The following is a 25,605-nucleotide window of genomic DNA, read 5'->3' as shown; positions in this document are numbered from 1 at the left end:
TGATTATTTTCACAAATATGGTCAATAGTAAGAGTTCAATAAATACTTTTTTAGATCATTGGTGTTTCCCTATGACTCAAAGCGTTCAAGTCTTCTTTAAAGGGATATTATGCATTTGTTTAACAAGTCTGATCAACACCTGTTATTTTCCAATTAGTGTAACAATATTAAAATTTATACAATTTTTAAGTATACAAATTTCACTCACATTTGATTTTTTGCTGCTTGCCTCTGAGCTTTTCTTTCTTTCCTTTTCTGATCTGGTGGCTTGGCAAAAACAATTTCAATATTTTCTCCCTCCAAGTCTTTGCCATTCATTTCTTCCATAGCCTTAAAAAATTAAATAGTCAATATAAAAATAGGACTTCCAGACAATTATGATTCATTTAAAGCTAGAAAATCAATTATCATTAATGCGGGAAGGACAACAGAAAGCCCCCTGTAGACAGTCAGATAATTTTATATAAAGATGCAGATCTTCAACTATTTTTCATTTTTACTTAGAAAACTGCCAAGCTCACTAAAACCAAAAGGTTTTAGTTTGAGTGGATTCCATGGACTTCCAAGTTTCCTCCAATTTGTAAAACTATTTTAAGATTCTAAGATGACTCGAAGTTGTTAGTCTGATTTAGATGCCTATAATTCCACCATATTTACCTTGACAGCACCATCTCGTTCATCAAAATGAATGAATGCATAATCTTTTAACTTCTTCACTCGTTCCAGTTTCCCAAACTGACTAAATGCCTTTTCTAAAATCTCTTCTGTTACAGTATTGGCAAGGTTGCGTACAAACAGCACTTTTACCTAGGGGGAAGAAAAAAAAACCCCGTATTATTTCCAAAGAGTTCAATTTCTAAGATGCCACCACCCTACCACCCTACCCTACAAAGTTAACTTAAATCACAATCCATTAGAACGTCAGAATACAAAAAAAAAAAAAAAAAAGTTTTCAACTCCTTGGGTAAATATCAAGGAGCAGAATTGCTAGATCATGTTGAAAGACCTGAAATAGATGCTTTGCAAAAAAAGATACACAGATGGCAAAGAATCTCATGAAGATGCTCAATATAATCTGTCATTCGGGAACTGCAAGTTGAAACTATTAGTATGGCCAAAATCCAACACACTATAAATGCAGGTAAGAATGTAGAGCAACAGAAACTCTCATTCACTGCTGGTGGAAATGCAAAATGGTATAGCCCTTTTGAAAGACAGTTTGGCGATTTCTTACAAAACTAAACACACACTTTCATATGACCCAGCAATCCTGCTCCTTATTTACCCAGAGTTGAAAACTTACATGCACACAAAAACTTACACAGGGATGTTTACAGTAAGCTTTATTTGTAATTGCCAAAAATTTGCCAGACGCAGTGGCTCCTGCCTGTAATCCCAGCAGTTTGGGAGGCTGAGGCGGGTGGATCACCTGAGGTCAGGAGCTCGAGACCAGCCTGGCCAACATAGTGAAACCCTGTCTCTACAAAAATACAAAAATTTGTTGGGTGCGAAGGCACGTGCCTATAGTTCCAGCTATTCGGGAGGCTGAAGCATAAGAAATGCTTTAACCCAGGAAGCAGAGGTTGCAGTCAGCTGAGATCGTGCCACTGCACTCCAGCCTGGGTGACAGAGAGAGACTCTGTCTCAAAAGAGAAAAAAAAAATTTTTCCAAAAATTGGAAGAAACCAAGATGTCCTTAAGTGGGGGAAGGGACAATTGTGGCACGTACAGAAGGAATATAACTGATATAAAGAAGTAAAAAGCCACAAAATGACACAGAAGAACTTTAAATATGTATTACTAAGAGAAAGAAGACAATGTGAAGGTTACATAATGTATGGTCCAACTATGTAACATTCTGAGAAGGCAAAACTAGGGAGACAGTGACTGACAGTGGTTGAATGGGGAGGGATGACTAAGCACAGGACAGAGGAATTTTAGGGCAGTGAAACTATTCTGTATAATACTATGATGGAAACACGGTTATACATTTCTCCAAACCCACAGAACATACATCTGGAGTGAGACCTCATGTACTCTATAGACTTTGGGTGATCAATCTATGTCCATCAATTTTAAAAAACATACTATTCCAGTGCAGGATACTAGCAGTGAGGAAGGCTGTGCCTGTGTAGGGGGCAGAAGTCATATGGAAATTCTGTGCTTTCTGCTATAAACCTAAAACTAAAACTGCTCTAATGAAGTCTATGAAAAAGAAAATGTAGACTACAGGCTACATCAGTAATAATTATTAATCATTTTGCAATTAAAAAAAGATAATCTTTTCCTAACAAAGTAAATACCATGCCCTCTAAGAGAGTTATTGAATGTTTAGCACTTAACACAAGTGATCAAAACTAATTAGAACTTGCTTTTGAAATCTTAAAAGGGGGAAGGAATGTTCAAAATAAGATAAACTGTTCTCTCAATCCTGAAAGCTTCCCAAAGTACAATTACAAAATTTAATCTTTTCACTAACATTATCACTTCCTCCTAAAATACTTGAATGCCATCTGAATGTGTTAATCTAAAGTGCTAACCCAGTGAGACTTCACAGGCCAGAGGAAAAAAGAATCCTAACTATGTTCTTTTCTCTAAGAACACTTATCCTTCAATAATATTTATAGTTCCCTGGCAATTCACATTACCCTCAATTTAACTGAACTAGTGGTATCTGACACCTAACCTCTAAGAAATAAAGGGAGAATTCTTAAAAGACAAAGGGTAACTGGGTCATGGTGGCTCATGCCTGTAATCCCAGCATTTTGGGAAGCAGGATTGCTTCAGGCTAAGAGTTCTTAAGACCGGCCTGGGCAGCACAGGGAGACTAACTGTCTCTACAAAAAATTTTTTTAAAAATTAGCCAGGTATGTTGGTACACATCTGTAGTTCTAGCTACTCGGGAGGCTGAGGTGAGAAGATCTCGAGCCTGGGGCTACAGTGAGCTATGATCATGCCCCTGAACTCTAGCCCTGGGCCAGAGACCTAGACCCTGTCTCTTACGAAAAAAGAAAAAAAGAGGACAAAGGACAGAAACAATAACTGCAAATTACTGCACTAATGTGTAATAAAGTGTTGACTCAAGGAATGTTTATTCTCATAGAATGTCTCCACTGACTGCTGAAACCAAGATACCTAATAATGGCTAAATGTAACTGCAAGAAGCTCTGCTGGGGCCAGTATAATTTACTATTTTTAGGAGTAAGATTTTTAACCCCAAAACCATGTAAACTAATGTGCCATTCTCAAAAACTCAAATTGCTCTTAAAAAACACACAAAATGGAAGTGAACTGTCTACAGCATGTAGGCTACTTCATTATAAGATTGTGATGGCTATACAATTATGGCTAAGTATCCACGAATCAATTTCTGTTTTCACTTTGTAGGCACATGGTATTTCCAGTGTGCACTGCCTAGTCCCTTAGTAAAGAACATTTCTCCCAACTCCAAAAATATGGTTTAAAAAAATGTGTACAGGGCCAGGCACAGTAGCCTCACGCCTGTAATCCCAGCACTTTGGGAGGCTGAGGTGGGTGGATCCCAAGCTCAGGAGTTCGAGGCCAGCCTGACCAACATGGTGAAACCCCAGCTCTACTAAAAATAACAAAAATTAGCCAGGTGTGGAGCCGGGCGCCTGTAATCCCAGCTACTTGGGAGGCAGGAGAATCACTTGAACCCGGGAGGCAGAGGTTGCAGTGAACCAAGATGGCACTATGGCACTCCAGCCTGGGAAACGAGAGAGAGACTGTCTCAAAAAATAAAAAAATGTATACAATTCATTTTAAGTTTCCCCCAACCCCCCGGCCCTTCTCCCATTAATCCCTCAAAAAAGATTTTTAACTTGACTATCATTACCTTTGCCATAACCTCAGGATCAGGATCTTCTATAGGATCAGCCCATTCAACAGTTCCAACATTCCCCCAGACCTTGACTTTACCACTCATTAACCTACGCCTTGCCTGGGCAGCTGTTTTGTGATCTTCATATTCAAGAAAGCAAAAGCCTCTGTTTTTTTTCTTGTCATCCGGTTGGTGGTATAAAATGACGTCTGTAAGACCCTCTGCAAGTAAGCAACCATTCCAGGGAAATTAGACAAAATAACTAGCAAATATAACTGGATCAAAGGATTTATCTAATATACTACTTAAATATCAAAATGAAAAGTCATCTCTTTTCTTCACTAGACAGCTTTATAAAAGACTATCAAAAACTAGGTCCAGATTATTTTCCTAATCTGTTTCCGATTTTTTTAACACAGAATCTCCAGAAAAGAACATTTGTTCTTTTAATTAGACCTAAGGACTGTTTTTGCTTTCACTAATTAAATCAGAGCGGCAGATAAAAAATCTTCATATAACTGTTGTAAGAAAACAGCAGTATAGATCAAACATGGCTATTTTTTTATTATGCAAACACTTAAATTCTTTTTAATGGCACTTTGCTGGTCTTAGATATCAATGGCTTTATTTCAAATAAAATAGAAGTTATAAGTACTGCATAAAAATTTCCAGTGTCCTGAAGGTTGATAACAGGCTGATAATTTGTTAGACCCTGCTGGCAGACCAAAATATTTTCTAATAAAAGCAACCTGTCATTTAAAAGTTGTTATAAAAGACATTTTACAGTTCAAAAAAATTTTTATCATGTTGACAATATATAAACTCTGTTTATGGGCCAGGTGCGGTGGCTCATGCCTGTAATCGCAACACTCCGGGGGGGCCGAGGTGAGCAGATCACTGGAGGTCAGGAGTTCAAGACCAGCCTGGCCAATGTGGTGAAACCCCACCTCTACAAAAAATACAAAAATCAGCCAGGTGTGGTGGTGCACGCCTGTAATCCCAGCTACTCAGGAGAATGAGGCAGGAGAACTGCTTGAACCTGGGAGGTAGAGGCTTCAGGGAGCCAAGATCACACCACCACACTCCAGCCTGGGCGACAAAGCAAGACTGTCTCAAAAAAACAACTCTGCTATGGCAATACTTATTATTCCTGTAATTTGAAGAAAATCAATCATTATTCACACAATTCCACTAAGAACATCAACTAACACCTAGAGAAAGAACACACAAAGAAATACAATCTCCCAAAACATGGAAAGAACAATGATTTTGCAGAATGAATTCAAATCCTAGCTGTATTCTCTACTAACTTGTATAACATTTGGCGAGTTATTTCCAAAATCCCCGAATGCCTGTTTTTCTAATCTGAAAAATGGGGTTACCTACATTTTATAAAGTTGTAGTGAGGATTTGATGAGTCAATAATTGTATTTAGAACAATGCCTAACACACAGAAATATGCTATTATCTTCATTATTAAAAGCTGCACCTCATTCCAAATAAATCCAACTTACCTGTTACTTTGCTAAATTCTTCAAGAATCTGTTCCTTGGTTTTACTCTTAGGAATAGAGCCCACAAAAAGCCTATTGTTGGCAACCGAGATGCAGACACCAATGTGTTTTCCAGAACGAATTTCATGATTATTATACTGAAAAGATAAAAAGTGCATCATGTTTTAAATTACTTATAATATACAACTAGAAGAGTTTATTGTAAAAGATACACAAGAGCAAATCATCCTTTAAAAACTAGTTTACCTTAATTCCCATACAAAGGAATTATGAGAAACAGATTATATTAACAAGACCCATTGGACAAGTTTATGAACCAATTTAATGCAAATAAAAGGTTATTAAATCCTTTACTTGATTAATTAGAAATAAGATCTGCAGCAGCTTATTTAAATTCAAAAAGTGCCAGTTCCTCAAAAACTTAACTTTTACTTAAATTCATCCCGTCAACCAGTTACTCTCACACAAGGAAAACTGATCCCAAGATCAGCAAGATCTCTGCCTTTCTGTTAACCAGCACCTAAATCTATTTTTCCATCTTCCCTTCGTCTTATCAAAAGTTGCAATAAGAAATTTCGGGCTTCAAATATTTAAGTCTAAAAAGACAGCTTTATTTCTGAATCCAACTGTACTTTTTCCCCATTTCATTTTCATTATGCATATAACAAAGTTATGAAGGAGAAAGAAAAGTAGATTGGTCACAGCAAAAGGATATAGAAACAACTTTAAAATGACAGTAAAAAGTGAATTTAATTTTCAAGTAACCATATCCCAGATTACCATAAAGCAGAGGCAAAAAGCAATGTGTTAAAATGACAAATCAACCAATTAGTATTATTTACAAACCCAAGTTCAAAAGTATCCAAGTAATCTAGAAAAGTGGATTATACGGGTTAAAATTACCACCTCAAAATTTATGTTACTAATAATGGTGGCAGCAGCGGCAAAAATTATTGATTAATCCTACCACACCTAACCTCAAAATCTATTCTACATGTGGAGCTACACAAACTAAAGAACCAACATCAATTTCCATACAACTTTATAGAACCACCTTATAGCAAAAGAAACCATTCTTCTATTATGCCCATTCTTGCTAGGTACAGCAGGTATAACAGAAGAAAACATGTAATTCAGGAAGTTGAGTCCTCCCTGTCCCTTTCTCCATCTTGTCAAAATTTAATAAGGTTCAAACACCATACCTCTAGTTCAGAAAAATGTATTGTTTTCTACCCCACTATTCTGTACAGGCTATTCAAGTGCGTGGCCATCCTGATCCCAGGTTTATCTCCATTTCTCTACATTTATGCCAGAGGCACAAGGTTAAAAAAATTAGAAAGATGACTCCTGTTACTTTTCCTTTCTCTCTCAAATACCTTTTTATATTAACTTTTAAACACGCGGGGTTTTTTTGTGTGTGTGTTTCCCGAGACAGAGTCTTGCTCTGCCGCCCAGCCTGGAGTGCAGTGGCACTATCTTGGCTCACTGCAACCTCTGCCTTCTGGGTTCAAGCAATTCTCCTCCCTCTGCCTCCCAAGTATAGCTGGGATTACAGGCACTTGCCACCACACCCAGCTATTTTTTGTATTTTTAGTAGAGACAAGGTTTTACCATGTTGGCCAGGCTGGTCTCTGAACTCCTGATCTTGTGATCCACCCGCATCGGCCTCCCAAAGTGCTGGGATTACAGGTGTGACCCACCACACCAGGCCACATGCAGTTTTTATACTCCTATGGCTCTGAAGATATTGCCTTCCTTCCCTGAAACTTTTACCACACAAACTCCTCTGGATACTTGTAAATTGAGTTCAACCACCCAATACTTCAATCCATAAATCCTAAAAGGGTCAACAAAATACTCCTCCATGTTAACACAGACCAACAGTTCTCAACAGAAGTGATTTTGCCCCCCAGAAGTCATTTGACATTCTTGATTGTCACAACTTGGAAAGATGCGGGGACTTGCTGCTGGTATCTAGTGGGTAGACAGAAGGATGCTGATAAACATCTTACAACTCAGAAGACAGGCTGTCACAAATAATTATCTAGTCTGAAAGATCAGCAGTGCTGAGGTTGAAAACTCCTGCCACATACTTGTTTTCTCACATAGCATTCATGTCTTTCTCTTCCATCAGACTAATAATCTTTTTTTTTTTTTTTTTTGAGACGGAGTCTTGCTCTGCCGCCCAGGCTGGAGTGCGGTGGCCGGATCTCAGCTCACTGCAAGCTCCGCCTCCCGGGTTCCCGCCATTCTCCTGCCTCAGCCTCCCTTATAGCTGGGACTACAGGCGCCGCCACCACGCCCAGCTAGTTTTTTGTATTTTTTAGTAGAGACGGGGTTTCACCGTGTTAGCCAGGATGGTCTCGATCTCCTAACCTCGTGATCCGCCCGTCTCGGCCTCCCAAAGTGCTGGGATTACAGGCTTGAGCCACCGCGCCCGGCCAGACTAATAATCTTTTAACGCCGAAATATGTTACCTGAATGCAGCAGAGCTATGGTTGAATCCATCATTGCACAGAATTACGGACAAGTAGATTATAATGCCTTATTTTACAAATAAAATTAAACTAAGAACACAATAAATTACTTTAAAATATGTGCATTCCCTAGATTCTTATAATTTAACATCAAGCAGCCAGCCTTAGCAACAAATCAGTGGTTTTCAAATTGGTCATCCAATCACTAATTCTAGTAATTAACAAAAACAATTAAAATATCAGGAAAAGGTAGAAAGAAATACCAAGTGTGTAAAGGCGAAAACAGGAGTAATTCTGGGGATGACGGATTTTGGTATAATGAGGGAGGAACTGGTATTTTCCAAACGCTCTAAAAACAGGAGCTATTAACTATAAGAAAATACCTAATACTAAAAAACTTCCAACAAAAACTTGAATTCTTAGTTCTACCAAGAAAATACACCATTAAGAGGAACCAAAATCCTTGTAAGAAATCTAGGAGGCAAAGGCAAAACAAAAGACAATGGAAACATTCCATCAAGGCAACCATCAAAGAAATACACAGAAGACAGCTAATCTGTAACATAGGCAACACTTCCATTAACCATCAACATTAACAATGTTGCTTCAAATTATTAATGACCGTTTCCATTATTATCTACAGAAAGACCATTTTTTTCTTTCCTACCCATCATCACTAACCCTGATGCTAATCAAGTTAGCCAAGGCATGGTAGGTAGAAAGTACAAAGGATGGATATGGTCTCTGAACAACATAAATAACACAAAGATTTAGCAGGATTTATAAAATAAACTGCTGATTCCTCCCTACCCCCATTTTTTCAATTAAAAAAACTTGGGCCGGGCACGGTGGCTCATGCCTGTACTCCTAGCACTTTTGGGAGGCCGAGGCAGGCAAATTGCCCAAGCTCAGTAGTTCAAGATCAGCCTGGGCAACACAGTGAAACCCCGTCTCTACTAAAATACAGAAGAAATTAGCCGGGAGTGGTGGCAGGCACCTGTAATCCCAGCTACTCGGGAGGCTGAGGCAGGAGAATCGCTTGAACCTGGGCGGCAGGAGATCGTGCCACTGCACTCCAGCCTGGGCGACAGAGCAAGACTCCGTCTCTACAAAAAAAAAAAAAAAAAAAAAAAAACTTGGAACAATTATACTATTATAGGTAACACAGAGAGTAAATTGGCTCTCCAATGAAAGTAAGTCATTAAACGAACAAAGTAAGGAGACTCTATGGGTATATTGTCCAAGTATAACAGAAGTAGGACCTAGAAATTAACATTTCCTAAAGCAACGCCCCATCTATGGATTCCGCATGCTTTTTTTGTACATATACTTGAATTGCTTAACCTTTCTTAGGCTAATGACGCTCTATCACCCTAAAAACAAAAACAAAAACAAAAAAAACCACTTATCCCAGCAAGATGGGTAACAGTGAGTTAGATGGTGAAGGGGGCAATACAAAAAACAAATGTGAATAAGAGATTCTAATTTAATACTAGTAAACCCTAATTCAAGAGGTAAATGTATCAGGTCACTACAGTGGTATAAAAACATGAGCACAGAAAAAAAAAAAAGTCTCATCTTTCCTACTCTAGAAAGGTTGGCCCTGGATCTTAAGTTAATTGTGAAAATCTAGCTTTCAAGCTCAATACCACAGTGAGATGAAGCAAACAGAAAATGAAGATTAATTATGATCATGAATCAATGTGAGGCTTCAGTTTTTAAGAACACCAAAACAGTAGTACAGTCTGGAACATCCCTGTCATCAAGGCTCAAAATTTTAAATCACTTTTAAGTCCTTCCTTCGTAATCACCAAATTCTCAGAAATTCAGCAATGTCAAATTTGGAATCTGATCCAGAAGAGGCTGCTTAGTCCTAACTCTTCTCAGCAAAGTCACTACCTCCAAAGCCATCCACATTAAAGATTTTTTTTTTTTTTGAGACTGAGTCTCGCTCTGACACCCAGGATGGAATGCACTGACGCGATATCAGCTCACTGCGGCCTCCACCTCCCCGGTTCAAGTGATTCTCCTGCCTCAGCCTCCCTAATAGCTGGGACCACAGGCGTGCGCCACCACACCCTGCTAATTTTTGTATTTTCAGTAGAGACAGGGTTTCACAACATTGGCCAGGCTGGTCTCGAACTCCTGACCTCGGGTGATCCGCCGGCCTCAGCCTCCCAAAATGCTGGGAGCTGGGATCACAGGCATGATCCACCGTACCCGGCCTAAAGATTTCTTAATTATAAAGCCTTCTTCACAATGAGCCAAAATCTACTTCCTTAAATAAACCTATTTATTTCCCCCAAATGACAGCATTTCATATACCTGGCACACATGCACATGACTCAGTTGTTCCCTATGCTTGGCTAATCATTGCTTCCCTGATACCTCCAAGAAATACTGACAAGTGTCACTATAGAGTGACACTCTAACACAATATTGTCAGTGCAGACTGAAACAGGACTCTAGAATAAACTGGAGCTTATTACTAATTTTCCACTTCTAGACACCATACCACTCTTACATATTGTCTGTTACCCTAGCTTATTTGGCAACCACACATTAGTGACATCACAGCTTACTTGTTAAACTAGTGTAAATACTTGACTTTAGTCAATTCCATCTTGATAGATACTAAGTTTCTTTTTCAGGCTATCAAGATTTTTTCAGATCCTGACCATCATCCAAGGCATTAATTACTGCATGCAGATTCAAATTACCAAACATATCATAAGCAGTCCAACTACACTTTCAATTGTTGATAAAAACTAGAATACAACCTAGAGCATACCACTATAGCCTTTCTCTTTCCAAAATCTCCCACCTTTCTCCTTTCTCTTGCTGCCACCCTCCTCCTGGCCTTTGTTCTCTTTATTCAAATAATCTTCATTATTCAGCCATTTACATCATGCCACCCACACCAGGGCTCAAAAAGGGGGTGAGGGGTGCTATGCAGCTTAGTATGAACTAACTGCTGGCACTGACTTTATTACAAGTTTTATTTCCACAAAACATTGCCTCAACTAGATCCACCTTTTCTCTTCACTGTGCTGCTCAAACCTCTTTATTGCAAAGCCTTCTCCAACAACCTAACCCAGTCTCCCTTCATCCTTCCTTTACCCTTTGCACCATTTGCTTCCACTGTTAACAGCAGTCTTTCGTGTTCTATAAACTCTCTTAAGAACCTATCTGCAGAAAAAGTTTTCATGCTAAACACACTATTTGCTAAATTATTATTAAAATATCTCTGAACCTATCTTGTCAACTACATTCATCAAAATGGCTGTACATGAGGCCGAGTCAAATGGATCACTGGAGGTTGGGAGTTTGAGATCAGCCTGGTCAACATACTAAAAATACAAAAAAAAAAAAAAGGCCAGGTGTAGTGGCTCATGCCTGTAATCCCAGTATTTTGGGAGGCCGAGGTGGGCGGATCACAAGGTTAGGAGTTGGAGACCAGCCTGGCCAATATGGTGAAACCCCATCTCTATTAAAAATACAAAAATCAGCTGGGCGTGGTGGCACTCACCTGCACTCCAGCCTGGGCAACAGGGCGAGATTCCGTATCAAAACAAAACAAAATTAGCCAGGCATGGTGGCGGCTCCTGTAGTCCCAGCTACTCAGGAGGCGGAGGCAGGAGAATCTCCTGAACCCAGGAGGCAGAGGTTGCAGTGAGCTGAAACAGCGCCACTGCGCTCCAGCCTTGGTGACAGAGTGAGGATTTGTCTCAAACAAAAGGGTTGTACACACATCATGACTGTATACACAACCAATCTGGTGACTAAAACCATCAGAGCTATCAAAATAATAACTTGTGGGCTGGGCACAGTGGCTCACGGCTGTAATCCCAGCACTTTGGGAGGCTGAGACGGGAGGATCACAAGGTCAGGAGATCAAGACCATACTGGCTAACACAGTGAAACCCCGTCTCTACTAAAAATACAAAAAAATTAGCCAGGCGCCTGTAGTCCCAGCTACTCAGGAGACTGAAGCAGGAGAATGGCGTAAACCTGAGAGGCGGAGCTTGCAGCGAGCTGAGATTGTGCCACTGCCGCACTCCAGCCTAGGCGACAGAGCGAGACTCCGTCTCAAAAAAATAAAATAAAATAAAATAACTTGTTATGTGCAAACAGATCTCATCTATTCCAATGTTTGTACACAGACATTTAGTATCTCATCAGGATATTTCCATTATTTAAGATTGTCATTGAATTGCAGCATCACTACCCTTGGGCTCCAATTCCAGCAACATACCACACAAATACACAAACACACCTGCCTGCCCTTCTCCATGGTCTTTAAATCAACATGTCTATTTCCAAACATCCCCTAGGTGAGTAAGGGAAGAAAGCATCACCACCTATTAATTCACTCTAATCATAGGGCAGCTAGTAGCACAGAATTGTAAATGGAGGCTATTAAAGCAGCAAATGGTCCATGAGTTAGTTACACAGGAATATCAGAGAGCAGTGGTCAGCTAGTCAGGTTATTTATCGAGCACCTACTATATACTGGGGCACAGTTCTAAATGTTAGGGAGAGAGAAAAAATATATATATTCTAATGGGAAAAGACATGTAAATAATTTACAAAGTCAAAAAATAATTACAAGCTCATCCAAGCAAAATCTAATTTACCATTCTTAGAATACTGTCATGGGGGCAACTGGTGGTAAGGTGCTCAATGTCACCTTACCTGAAAAGAAAGCATCAGTCATAAACGGGCTGCTTTCAACCGCTACGAAAAGCAGAACAGCAGAAGGCAGCCTTAAAACGATAATGGCCATGGCTTGGCTGGGCACGGTGGCTCACGCCTGTAATCCCAGTAATTTGGGAGGCTGAGGTGGGCAAATCTGTTGAGCTCAGGAGTTTGAGACCAGTGTGGCCAACATGGCAAAACCCCATCTCTACTAAAAATACAAAAATTAGCCAGGCATGGTGGTGCACACCTGTAATCCCAGCAACTCGGTGGCTGAGGCAGAACTGCTTGAACCCAGGAGGCAGAGGTTGCAGTGAGCTGTGATTGCACCACTGCCCTCCAGCCTGGGTGACAGAGTGTGACTCTGTCTCACAAAAAAAAAAACAAAAAAAACAAAAAAAAAACCGGCCAGGCGCAGTGGCTCACGCCTGTAATCCCAGCACTTTGGGAGGCCGAGATGGGCGGATCACGAGGTCAGGAGATCAAGACCATCCTGGCTAACAGGGTGAAACCCGGTCTCTACTAAAAATACAAAAAAAAAAAAAAAAAAAATAGCCGGGCGTAGTGGCAGGCGCCTGTAGTCCCAGCTACTTGGGAGGCTGAGGCAGGAGAATGGCGTGAACCCGGGAGGCGGAGCCTGCAGTGAACCAAGATCGTGCCACTGCACTCCAACCTGGGCGACTGAGCAAGACTCCGTCTCAAAAAAAAAGAAGGAAAAAAAAACAAAAAAACAGCAACAACAACAAAAAACACCATGGCTTATTTGAAAGACAAAAAAGACTAAGAAGCATGGCTAAAAGGGTAATTAAAAGGAAGAGCGGGGGAAAAGAAGAAGGAACTTATCTAAATAGGGTCTTGTCTATAAGTCATTTTTCAGCACAGGAATGCTGTAATCTAATCGATGTTGCCAAATATAAAGGGCAACAGAAGGCAGTGAGACTAGCTAGGTTTCTTCAGTAGTCTGAGTGGTACAAATGGTACCTTAGACTAGGGTAGTAGCAGTGAAGATGATAAAAAGTGTCAGATGCCAAAATATTTTGGCAACAGATGGAACCTACTTAACTCTTTAACACTACCTAAACCACTGCATAATTTAAAGTTATCAAGCTACCTGGTGACGTAAATTGTAGAGTTGCCTTAAATTGTTATGTCTAACAATAGGGACCTCAGTTAAAGAAACCCGGCATGAAACTAGGGCTGGGATGTTTAGCTGAATCGTCTCAGGCAAGTCTATTTCTACAACCTGGCAGAAAGGGTTGTTGAGGCAGAATTTAAAGGTAATAACATAGTATCTAGCAAAGCTCCTGACCCTTAACAAGCACTCGAGTAGTAGCTATTAATCACCTTTTCACAAGTTTAGATCTTACTTCCCTAGCTAGATTATCATCATTTGCAAATGGATTTTTTTCATTCCTCAAAATAAAGGTAGATGTTGGCTAGAATCAGGGTCATTTAAGAAACTTGCAGTTGCTTTTAATTAACTTCATGCTTCTTCAACTGTTAACATCAATTAACCCATTTTTGTAAGTCCACATACAAATATAAAGTCTACAATACTATTTAACCTAGAGAAACTAATCATTGCTGTATCAGTATTAAAAAAACAATGCCAAATACCTAAAACTATCTCAACCTAAGATATTCCTCCAGACAGAGGTGCTTCAATCTTGTCTGATCTATAAATAATGCAAAGGAGGCACGAGGCACTTTCCCAGCATTTAGTTATATATAACTAGAATGGCACTTCACTTAAAAATTCACTTTGGACAGAATTGTAACAAGTAGAATCTCTCAAAAGGTAACACAGTAGAGATAGTTTCCAAAGTATGCGCCCTTGAAGAATATACTTAGGAAAGGGGTATTCACATCCACAAATGAATACAAAGTGTATCCAAAACAACTTGGGATTTATATTTTCTCTACAATGTTTCAATTACTTCACTTTCTCTAAAATCTAGTTCTTTGTTGTGCTAAAGCAAATCCACCAGATCCTACCTACAGTAAAGCATCCTTTTAAAAAAAGCAGACAATGGCCAGACACAGTGGCTCACCCCTATAATCCCAGCAATTTGGGAAGCCAAGGCAGGAAGACTGCTTGAGGCCAAGAGTTCAAGATTAGCCTGGACAACATAGTGAGACAACACCTCTACAAGTTTAAAAATTAACCTAGCATGGTGGTGCCCTCGTAGTCCCAGCTGCTTAGGAAGCTGAGGCAGGAAGATCACATAAGCCCAGGAGTTCAAGGTTAGTAAGCTTTGATCATGACACTGCACCCCAGCAAGGGCAACAGAGTGACACCCAGCCTCCAAAAATAATAATAATAATTAAAACAATTTACTTAAGGCTGGGCGCAGTGGCTCACGCCTGTAATCCTAGCACTTTGGGAGGCTGAGGCAGGTGGATCACGAGGTCAGGAGATCGAGACTATCCTGGATTACAGGGTGAAACCCCATCTCTACTAAAAAAAAAATACAAAAAAAATTAGCTGGGCATGGTGGTGGGTGCCTGTACTCCCAGCTACTCAGAAGGCTGAGGCAGGAGAATGGTGTGAACCTGGGAGGCAGAGCTTGTAGTGAGCCAAAATCGTGCCATTGCACTCCAGCCTGGGCAACAGAGACTCCCTCTCAAATAAATAAACAAACAAATTAATTAATTAAATTAAATTAAATTAAATTAAATAAACCATTTACTTAAAAGTAGGCTAGGTGTGGTGGCTCACACCTGTACTCCCAGCACTTTGGGAGGCCGAGTCTGAGGTCAGGAGTTTGAGACCAGCCTGGCCAACATGGTGAAACCCCATCTCTACTAAAGATACAAAAATTAGCTAGGCATGGTGGCACACACCTGTAATCCCAGCTACTCAGGGGGCTGAGGCAGGAGTATCACTTGAACCCAGGAGGCAGAGGTTGCAGAGAATCAAGATCACACCACTGCACTCCAGCCTGGGCAACAGAGGGAGACTCCGTTTCAAAAAAATGTACTGAAAAGTCAAAAAAAGCAAATGATGATATGACCAATATATCCTAGTGGCTGTATATCAATAGCTACCATTGGAAATATTTTTTTCCCCCTTTTTGGTTTTTTCAGACAGGGTCTCTGTTGCCCAGGCTGGAGTGCGGTGGCATGATCACAGGTCATTGCAGCCTTGACCTCCTGGGACCACAGGTGCACGCCACCATGCCTGGCTAATCTGTTACCTTTTTGGTACAGATGGGGGTCTATGTTTCCCAGGTTGGTTTCAATCAATCCTTCCACCTCAGCCTCCCAAAGTGCTGGGACTACAGATGTAAGCAACCACACCCTGCCAGAAGTATCTTTTAAAAGGCAACAAAATGCAAAGTCTCCTATTAATCAGGTAGTACCAAAAAATTATGACCCCAGAAAAGGACTCGGATCAGGACACAGAAACACAGAAAGAAACGTAGAAAGTTTTAGGACAAGAGTTAATTCCTAGGTCAGTCGAAAAGAACGCCTGATTACCTACAGAAGTTTCTCCATTATATTTAAAAACTATATTAATAAGACTATATTCTAAGCAGCCTACAGCAATGCAATTTTGGAATTTATTTATTAAACAAGGCAACTGTACAAATGGAAACATTTCCAAGTGTCTACTGGCACTCAAAATCACTGTGTTACTAATGGGTTATAAACTATCTTCCTCTAATGATGTATCTTTACTGTAAGGTTTCTGGAAAACATCTATAAATAAGTTACAGTGGTCACCTACCATAACTGGTATATTTTGATGGCAACAATTAAGTAACCTACAATGTCAGTTTAATGATTCTTTTTCAAAATGTTAAAAAATGGATCTGATACCACTAGCTAAATTCTGCAGTGGTCCCTCAGTACATATAGGGGACTGGTTCCAGGAACCCATACCAAAATCCATGAATCCTCAACTCTCTTAAATAGCGTAGTGTTTGCATATAACCCATGAACATTCTCTCACACACTGGTGTATTGCTATTTTTTTAATGGGTTTTTTTGGAGTATCTTCAATCCTCAGCTAGCTGAAACTGTTAAGGCAGGACCCATGGTACAGAGGGCCCACTGTATTAACTTTCTGTAGTTCAGATACCTCATTGCTTACTAGATCATTCTGTATTTTCACTTACTGCTACTTTATTGCTACTTGGCAAAAATATTCTATTCTTTTATACGAGATTAAAGGATTTTGGGCCAGGCAAGGTGGCTCATGCCAGTAATCCTTGTACTTTGGGAAGCTGAAGTAGGAGGATGGCTTGAGGCCACGAGTTCAAGACCAACCTGCCAGCCACAGTGGCTCATGTCTGTCCTCCCAGCACTCTGGGAGGTCAAGACGGGCAGATCACTTGAGGTCAGGAGTTTGAGACCGGCCTGGCCAACATAACCCTGTCTTTACTAGATATACAAAAATTAGCCTGGCGTGGTGGTACGCGCCTGTTTTCCCAGCTACTCGGTGGCTGCAGCTGCAGCAGGAGAATCGCTTGAGCCCAGGAGGCAGATGTTGCAGTGAGGCAAGATCGTGCCCACCACACTCCAGCCTGGGTGACAGAGACTTTGTCTCAAAAAACAAATAATAAAAACTAAAAGATTTCTAAGGTACCTCTTTCTAGAGCTCGAAATGCCCCTCAAATTCAACTGCTGAAACTAAAATTTTGACAACTCAAAGGTTACCAGTAAATCTGAATTCCCTCTAAAATAGAAAGCACTCTTTTAAGGGAAAAATCTGACATGATTTGAAAAGAAATATCTAAATTCCAAAATTCTCTTTGTAAAGACTTACATTCTTTCAAGTAGCATACTTTTTTACTGTTAAACTTCCATCATACTCAATTATGCAAACCAGTTGGAGGTATTCACGCAATATAGAAAAGGAAGACTTGGCCAGATGCAGTGGCACACGTCTGCAATTCCAGCACTTTGCGGGACTGAGGCAGGCAGATCATCTGAGGTCAGGAGTTCATGACCAGCCTGGCCAACATGTTGAAACCTTGTCTCTACCAAAAATACAAAATTTAGCCAGGTGTGGTGGTGCATGCCTGTAACCCCAGCTACCGGAGAGGCTGAGGTACGAGAATTGCTTGAACCTGGGAGGCGGAGATTGCAGTGAGCCAAGATCACACCACTGCACTCCTGCCTAGGTGACAGAATGAGATTCTATCTCCCAAAAAAAAAAGAAAAGACGACTTACGAGTTTTATTTTTCTCTTTAAGGCTTGCTTAAAAGTGATAGACCTCACGGTAAGGGAAGGGGGAAAACTCAGGAGGGAGGGGAAAAAAAATCAGTCTGAAGATTTTTTAAGTTTGTCTGGAATTACCCACAGGATATACAAGATAAAGCAAATTTAACAAACGTGGCACAGTGAGCTATCCTGTACAAAAGTTCTCCCCAGGTGTATTGCTTGATACATTCTATGGGTTTAAATTAGGCCCCAACTCTTCAACTATAAAATGCAGAATCACTTCAGTCACAGAACTTAATAAAGCTAGTTTAAAGGAGTTATATAAACTGTAATTTAAAATATTAAAATCTCTTTCTGGCCGGGTGTGGTGGCTCGTGCCTATAATCCCAGCACTTTGGGAGGCCGAGGCAAGTGGATCACCTGAGGTCAGGAGTTCTAGACCAGCCTGGCCAACATGGCGAAACCCCATCTGTACTAAAAATACAAAAATTAGCTGGACATAGCGCCAGGTGCCTATAATCCCAGCTACTCGGGAGGCTGAGGCATGAAAATCACTTGAACCTAAGGGGTGGAGGCTGCAGTGAGCCGAAATCACACCACTTCAGTCTGGGCAAAAAGAGAGAAACTCGGTCAGAAGAGAAGAGAAGAGATTACCTTTTTTAAAAAGCTGGAAAAATTACCAGGTCCTTACCTAACATCTGGTATTTTTAAATCAAATATTGCCACTCACCATAAAATCTTTTGTTTCATCAACTAGAAATGTATCACAATGTCTTTTGTGAATTATTTTAGAAAAAGGGATGGCTCAGGTACGGCCAGGAAGTATGAGAGCCCTTACCACAGTTACTTTTCTTAAATCTTTTCACATCCCTATAAATTTAAACAAACAGACAAAAAACATCACTAAGCCAGATGTTTCTAAGAACCAACTGCTAGAAATTCTACCATGCTGCCTTTTAGATGTGGAATCCTATCAACTATACATGCAAAGAGTATCACTACAATGCTTGCACAGTGATATGGAAAAAAAAGAAAAAAAACACCTGCCTAAATCAGTACTTCAAAAAATGTTTGGTAACTCTTAGGCACAATAAGAAAAAAACTTGATATTAAAGACAGTGAACATGAAAACTGAAGGGAAAAAAAGGACAACTTACCAGTTTAACAGCCTCCTGAGCTGCTTCTTTTGTACAGAAAGTGACAAACGCATAACCTCTATTGAGACCAGTGAGTGGATCCATCATTAGACGAAGATCCCATATAGGTCCAGCTTTCTCAAATAAAGGAACAAGTTCATCCTCAAATAGATCTCTTGGGATCTTTCCCACAAATATCTGCAAATTAAATATTAAGTAAAAACCATGGAGAATTGCTTTAGGAAACCAGATACCTGTGCTTTCACTACAAAAGGTACAAGTTTTTAGTTGCTTTACCTCAGTGCCAACAGAAGGCTGCTGACCTGAATAAACGGAATCTGGAGGTGGTCCCCCATACTTCCTCTGTCCAGTGGTCACATCAAGTGTGTAGCCTGTTCTTTCCAAGAGTGCCTTGAAAAGTTCAAACGTCATTAATACATTTAATTCACTAGACCACACCCATACGTTTAGCAGTTAACATCCACTTTGCTCAAATCTTTCCAATTATCTTGGCATGTTCCCTCATAAACAAGTTTGTGATATCTGTTTCAAAATTTCCCCTTAATGTGTACTTGTTATACTTCTAAATTATTACCAAAATTCCAGGGTCTTGTTCAAATTACTTTCTAGTCTCTACTTAATTGAATAGTGTGCTTAATGGACAACAAAAAGATCAATCCATTAGCAACTTTCAAGACAGAATGTATTACTCTGTTAACACCACCTTAAAAAATGATTGTACCTAATTTGGTTGAGTATCTTTCAAGTCTGGATCTTTTACCCAATAAATTCCGTATAACCCCACTCTGGTTATACGCCATTCTGGGCATTGTGCCAACCTCAGAAGAAATTACACTTCCCAAACCAAGTCTAGAAACTTGGGAGCTACAGCGAAAAAAATCTCCTATTATTATTTGACATTTATGTGCCGTATTTCATGGGATAGCATGGGTCATTCAGAAAAAGTAACAGCCAAAATGACTTTTAAAACTTTATGAGACTGCAACATTACAGAACCTCTACATTTTAATTCCCAAAAAGTACTGTTAAAATTTACACAACTCATATTTACTCAAAGCATTAAGAATTTATTCCTATTCTAGGCAAAGTATAGAAAGAAGTATAGGCTGGGTGTGGTGGCTCACACCTGTAATTCCAACACTTTGGGAGGCCGAGTCGGGTGGATCACAAGGTCAGGAGTTCAAAACCAGGCTGGCCAAGATGGTGAAACCCCGTCTCCACTAAAAATACAAATAATTAGCCCGGCGTGGTGGCACGCACCTGTAATCCCAGCTACTCCAGAGGCTGAGGCAGAGAACTGCTTAAACCTGGAGAGGCAGAGGTTGCAGTGATCCAAGACAGCGTCACTGCGCTCCAGCCTGGGTGACAGAGCGAGACTCCATCACAAAAAACAGAAAACAAAAAGCAAACAAAAAAAGAAGCATAGTCCTCCATTATCTGAAGGAAAAAAGTCAAATTATTCCCCTTCTCCACTGTCTCAACCACGAAGCACAAAAGTGGTTTCCCAAACAAAACCAATTCCATTAGCTAGTACATTCTGAAATAAAAACAGACTAACCCTAGCCATCTGACAAAATGTATCAAAATGCTATTATTTAGAGTCACCTCAGTCTCTGAAAATTACTGGACAGACTTTTAAAACTTCTAACTCAAAGGACACTAAATGTTTATGAAAAATAATGTAATTCATAAAAACATTCATAAACTTGCTCACATCTATGACTATAACATAAACTAAATCAGTAATAGCTCATCTTTCCATTTTCTCACATGTAATCCCTGTGCTATAAAGAAGTTTTTTAACCTTAATCGTTATGACCCAAATAACACTTTTTGTCAATCCATAAAAACAGAAAGGAAAAACTTATTCCCTCTGTCAGACTTCCTCTAAAAATGTCTCTATGCCATCTTACCACAACTTAGGTCTCATTAAAAATTTAAGCGGACGGGTGTGGTGGCTCACACCTGTAATCTCAGGACTCTGTGAGGCTGAGGAGGGTGGGTCATGAGGTCAAGAAATCGAGACCATCCTGGCCAACATGCTGAAACCTCATCTCTGCTAAAAATACAAAAATTAGCTGGGTTCTGGTGGTGTCAGCCTGTATTCCCAGCTATTCAGGAGGCTGAGGCAGGAGAATTGATTGAACCCGCGAGGTGGAGGTTGCAGTGAGCCAAGATCACACCACTGCACTCCAGCCTGGGCGACAGAGTGAGACTGTCTCCCCACCAAAAAAAAAAAAAAAAAATTAAGCCATCCCTTTCCAAAATAAACTGAAAGTCACAAACTGAAAGTTTAAAAATTTTAGTAAGTTCTATCTAGCTCACAAATGCAGACTTAATTACAACTGAATTACAATCGAGACAACTATACACCACTTTTATGGAAAAACTAGATTTACAGATAAAACTCAATTCACTCACAGCTAGATCTGTGAAAGCCTCAAATTCATGGCTATCTTTAAACAGCTAAATCCATATACCAACCTTTTCCATATTCTAGGCTTTCCCTGTGTCCACACCAATACAACAATGCTCAAGGCCTATACCCTTAACTGATTTTCTTAAACCATATGCTTGGCTCAACAGCACTGGCACACTACAAAGCACACCAGATTAAAAAGTAATATGTTCACCACATTGTCTATAAATAAGAAAACTCACCAATATAAAGATCAAAACTGAGCTGAATTTGAAGCCATTCAGTATAATCTTAAACCAAAAAAAAGAGCCTTCCCTTCCTAGCCTCAGTTTCTCATTTACATATACACACTAAACAATCTTACTGTTAAAGCTGCTTTGAGAAACAATCTAATAATCCATACTGACGGAAGTGGAGGGCAGCAGGGTTAACATTCTAAATTCACTGGGGTTTGAGACTCCTAAGAAAAACAGTTGCCAAGTGTACATTCTCCACCAGTATTCAACTATCAGTAAGCTGGCTTTCCAGCTTTTCAAAAAATAATCTAGAGGTATGATGAGTGTATTTCTTTTAATCTTTTATCGGAACTACCAATAGAAGATTTAAACATCAGTAGCTGGATAACATGATAAACTTCACAGCAAATTGCTTTAGAAACAAATAGTTAAAAGAAATGGAAAAAAAAACAGGAATTAGGAGAGACTGATGAATTATCTCAACATCTAACATACATCCATTTCATACCCAAGGAATATTTACCAAAATTAGAAAAGTTAAAAGAACTTTAAAACTAAAGGGAGTATAGAAAGACATACCTTAATTTTTGCCTCATCTGGTCCTTTACTAGAGTCTGCTACTTTGGTCCCTTGTTTTTCTCTCTGCCTATAAGTCTTCATGACTCCACATAAAAAGGCACTTTTGTTCTGCAAAAAAATGTTCCATTAATATTTAACAATAACCATATCTGAGTCTAATAAAATTTAGCAGACAGTATCAAAACTACTCAAATTTTTTAATTCTTTTCACACTGACATTAACATTACCTGAACATGAGAGAGATCACTGTCTTTAAACTGTTGAAGAACTGCCAATGCACCGTCTTCATTGAATTCTTTTAAAGCTTCAATAGCTCTTTCATCTAAATCACTATGTGCAACTAGCCCTGGAAAAAATAAAGGTTATCAGCTTTTAATATTTTTAGAAAAGATTTTTTTGAGAAGACTATGTTGGCAATACAGGTACATGTGTGCCTTTACAATTCTTCTACTCCCCTTATTCATATCTGAAAAAAAAAAACACACTTCAGCCACTCTGAACTGCATCCTGAACTAAATAGGCCCTGCCAACCACACTTGTAATAATGAGCTAATTTCTTTTACATCTTTTATCTCCAAAGTCTGATAGCTCTGAGCACTACAGTATGTCTACAGTATACAGGCTTACAAAACCTAGAATCAACCAACAAAGTACCAAGCATGACAACTCAACCGCTACTCATTTCAAATATCACCAGAAAAAGTTAACAGCCGCACCAAAAAGACAAGAAAACGAGTCTACAGTTACCAAGTTATTTAAGAAGAATCCTACTATAAAAATACTCAAAAAAGTCACATGGCCTGTTCCCAACATTAGCAGCTGTTGCTACTATCATATACTTACTTATCCATCAGGCCAGCATGCAAGCCAGCCTTTAGCTCCTAACCTTCTCTTCTTCCCTCCCTCTATACATCTTAACCTCTACTTCAAACTTAAATTAACCAGCTATCACAACAAGCAAAACTCCAGTTCCCACACTTATTGGAAACCACAAAAAGTTGCTATTTTAGCTCAAAGCCAGAAATCCAATAGAAAAATTTCATAATGTAATTTTGCAAGTGTTAGTTCTTACCTGCAACGTAAATTTCATCTAGTTTTTCAGCAACTTTCTGTGGTAAACCAGCATCAAGCAATGTCTGAAAATTTTCTGAATGGATAACTGCAGAAGTAGTATCCATGGGCTCTTCAGTACCATTTCCATTAACATGTTCTGTAGCCATGTTTCCAGAGATCTGTTCAAACGCAATAAGCAAAATTAAACTAGGATCTTCAAAAAGAACAGAAGACAATATGAGAGCCCCATCTTTACTTTCTCTACCATTGACTACACCAGCTAGCCTGTGCCTCCCTTTAAAAAAAGCCTTACAGTCACTATCGCCTGACAAGCCAGATTTGGAGCACAGGGCACAGAAGGACCGATTCACTATATTCTTCCTTAGCACCTCCCCTGACTCACCTGCTAACACTCCCTAGGAAAAACCATATTACAAATACAGCCCAATCAGCACGGGTACGAGCCAGCTTGTCACATGCAGCTGTGCCCGTTCGGAAAATGAGGTGTGTGTGGAGAAAGCAAAACTGGGCTCGTCTCTCTCAAAGATAAACCCCCAAAGTGCGCGCTTTTCCCGCCTGCCGCTTATAGATCGGTAACAACAGCCAGCGAAGAACAAAGCGCTCATACAAGCCACCTTCCCACCACCCAATTTCTCCACCCTTCAACCCCGCAGCCCAAAGCCCGCCCCTGACTCCGCACCGAGAGCGGCAGTCTCACCACTGCGGCCGCCCGGAGCCCATTAGAAACACGTGCTCTGCGCCTTCCAATGTCCTACAACTTCCTTCAACGGAAACCCAACGAATCCCAAACCAAGACGACCATCACTGGTTCCCAACATCAACCCGAAGCCGCGGTCGGAGCCCCCAGAAAGCTGCAGCAGCACAATCTCGCCCCTAAACACCGAGGCAGTGGCGGCGCCAGGCCACAGGCTCTCCCCGCCCCCCAGCGCTGCCGTCTCTGCCGTGACACATGGCTCTCCGCCCCGGGCGCTCCCCGGGCGCCGGCGACCCCCGGCCGCCCGCCCGGCCGAGACGTGACCCGTGGCGCGCGGTGCAGGTCCCCACCCCTTACCCCTCCGTGCAGTGACTGCGGCGCCGGCCCGGCAACCCAGCAGGGTGAGGGCGTTCCGCGAACAGCCCAACGCCCGCGGGACTGTGAGCACCGCCCAAGCTCGCCGCACGGCTGCGGGACGAGACCCACTCCTCTCCGCCCACTCCCGCTCCGCGGCGACCGCCACGACAGCACCAACTCTGAAGCCGCTCGTGGTCCGTGCGGGCCACGGGACCGTGGAGGCGCCTCCTCCCAGAGCGCCGCAGACAAAGCCCGAACGGCAGCAGCACATGGAGAGGAGGAAGTGGCGGCGCGGGCTGCGGCCTACTCCCAGGCAGCCCCAGTCAACGTGCTCTTCTCCCCCTTGGAATCCATTTTCCAGAAAAGCCGGTTTCTCCCCGCGCCACCCTCCCCCAGCTCACTCCACAATGTCATGGAGCTCCCCTCCCAGACCCGGGTTCTGGCGGTCGTTACCTCCCCGTTGGGCTGAGGCGGAGGAATCCTGTCCGATGGTATCGGGTTGCGGGAAACGCGTGCTCGCTGCTCCCTGTGTCCGGCGCGAGTGGAGCTGTTGTAAAATGGCGGCCGAAGCTCACGCCGCTGGCAGCAAACCCGATCCAGTTCCACTCGCCTCCGAGCGCGCTCCCGGTGCGCGCGCGCGCCCCCGCGTGACCCCCCTTCCTTTCCTTTCCCTTCCCTTCCCTCCCCTCTCTCGCGCGTCCGCTTCACTCACTCACTCCCTCAGCCCCTGCCCTCCTCCAGCTCCTCCTTCTCCCACTACCACCACCACCACCACTAGCCTCTGTCCGCCTTCTCTCAGCCTGTCTTATTCCCGCCCCCCGTTCCTTTCCCCCACCGCTCCCACTCCCCTCTGCGGTCGCTCAGGCACAAGCCTTTCCCCTTCTGGCTTGCACGCTCCCTCACTCCCTCCCTTGCTTGCTCGCACTCTCGGCCCCGTCCCCCAGTCCCTGCCGAGTCGGCTCCTCTCTTTCTCTCTCCCGCGCTGACGTGACGACGTAGCCTACGCCTCGGGACGCGCGCCCGCGGGCTCCGCCCCCCACGCCGCACCGCCTTCCCCGCTCCTCACCGCTTAGGTGGGGGGTGGGGGGTGGGGGAGGCACAAGACCCCGCCCTTCCGCTCCGGCGGCGGCGGCGGCGGCGGAGGGGCCGAGACTGAATGAAAGGCCCGCCCCTTCCCCTCCCGACACTCCCCCTCCCGCTCCCCTCCAGGCGGGGTGGGCCGGCTCAGCGTGTCCCACTCGTTCTCCTTTGTCAGGAGACTGGCATCTCCCCACCCCGCCCCGCCCCACCCCCACCGCGACACCACGCGCACGCCACCCCCACCGAGCTCCCGCCCGCCCCATCCCTGCCCAGTCCGGGGCTGGCGTTGCAGAGTGCTGTGGGCGCTGA

General features: G+C 41.9%; 1 protein-coding gene across 1 annotated transcript in view; it reads right to left on the bottom strand.

The window, feature by feature from the left end:
- The window catches only part of SYNCRI (synaptotagmin binding cytoplasmic RNA interacting protein), a 35,077-nt gene extending 10,184 nt beyond the window's left edge, over window positions 1-24,893 (bottom strand). The window contains exons 1-10 of the mRNA XM_071096761.1: window positions 24,670-24,893; window positions 23,164-23,323; window positions 22,319-22,437; window positions 22,091-22,198; window positions 19,133-19,246; window positions 18,857-19,033; window positions 5,356-5,491; window positions 3,857-4,062; window positions 658-807; window positions 209-330 (exon numbers count right to left, since the gene is read on the bottom strand). Coding sequence (XP_070952862.1) covers window positions 209-330; window positions 658-807; window positions 3,857-4,062; window positions 5,356-5,491; window positions 18,857-19,033; window positions 19,133-19,246; window positions 22,091-22,198; window positions 22,319-22,437; window positions 23,164-23,311 — 1,280 coding nt within the window. The 5' untranslated portion in view covers window positions 23,312-23,323; window positions 24,670-24,893. The remainder of the gene's footprint in view (window positions 1-208; window positions 331-657; window positions 808-3,856; window positions 4,063-5,355; window positions 5,492-18,856; window positions 19,034-19,132; window positions 19,247-22,090; window positions 22,199-22,318; window positions 22,438-23,163; window positions 23,324-24,669) is intronic.
- Window positions 24,894-25,605: the final 712 nt, after the last annotated feature.

The sequence above is a fragment of the Macaca nemestrina genome, chromosome 5 (assembly GCF_043159975.1).
Source record: "Macaca nemestrina isolate mMacNem1 chromosome 5, mMacNem.hap1, whole genome shotgun sequence".
In the NCBI taxonomy this organism is placed as follows: domain Eukaryota; kingdom Metazoa; phylum Chordata; class Mammalia; order Primates; family Cercopithecidae; genus Macaca; species Macaca nemestrina.
This window is presented reverse-complemented; position numbering and strand designations above follow the sequence as displayed.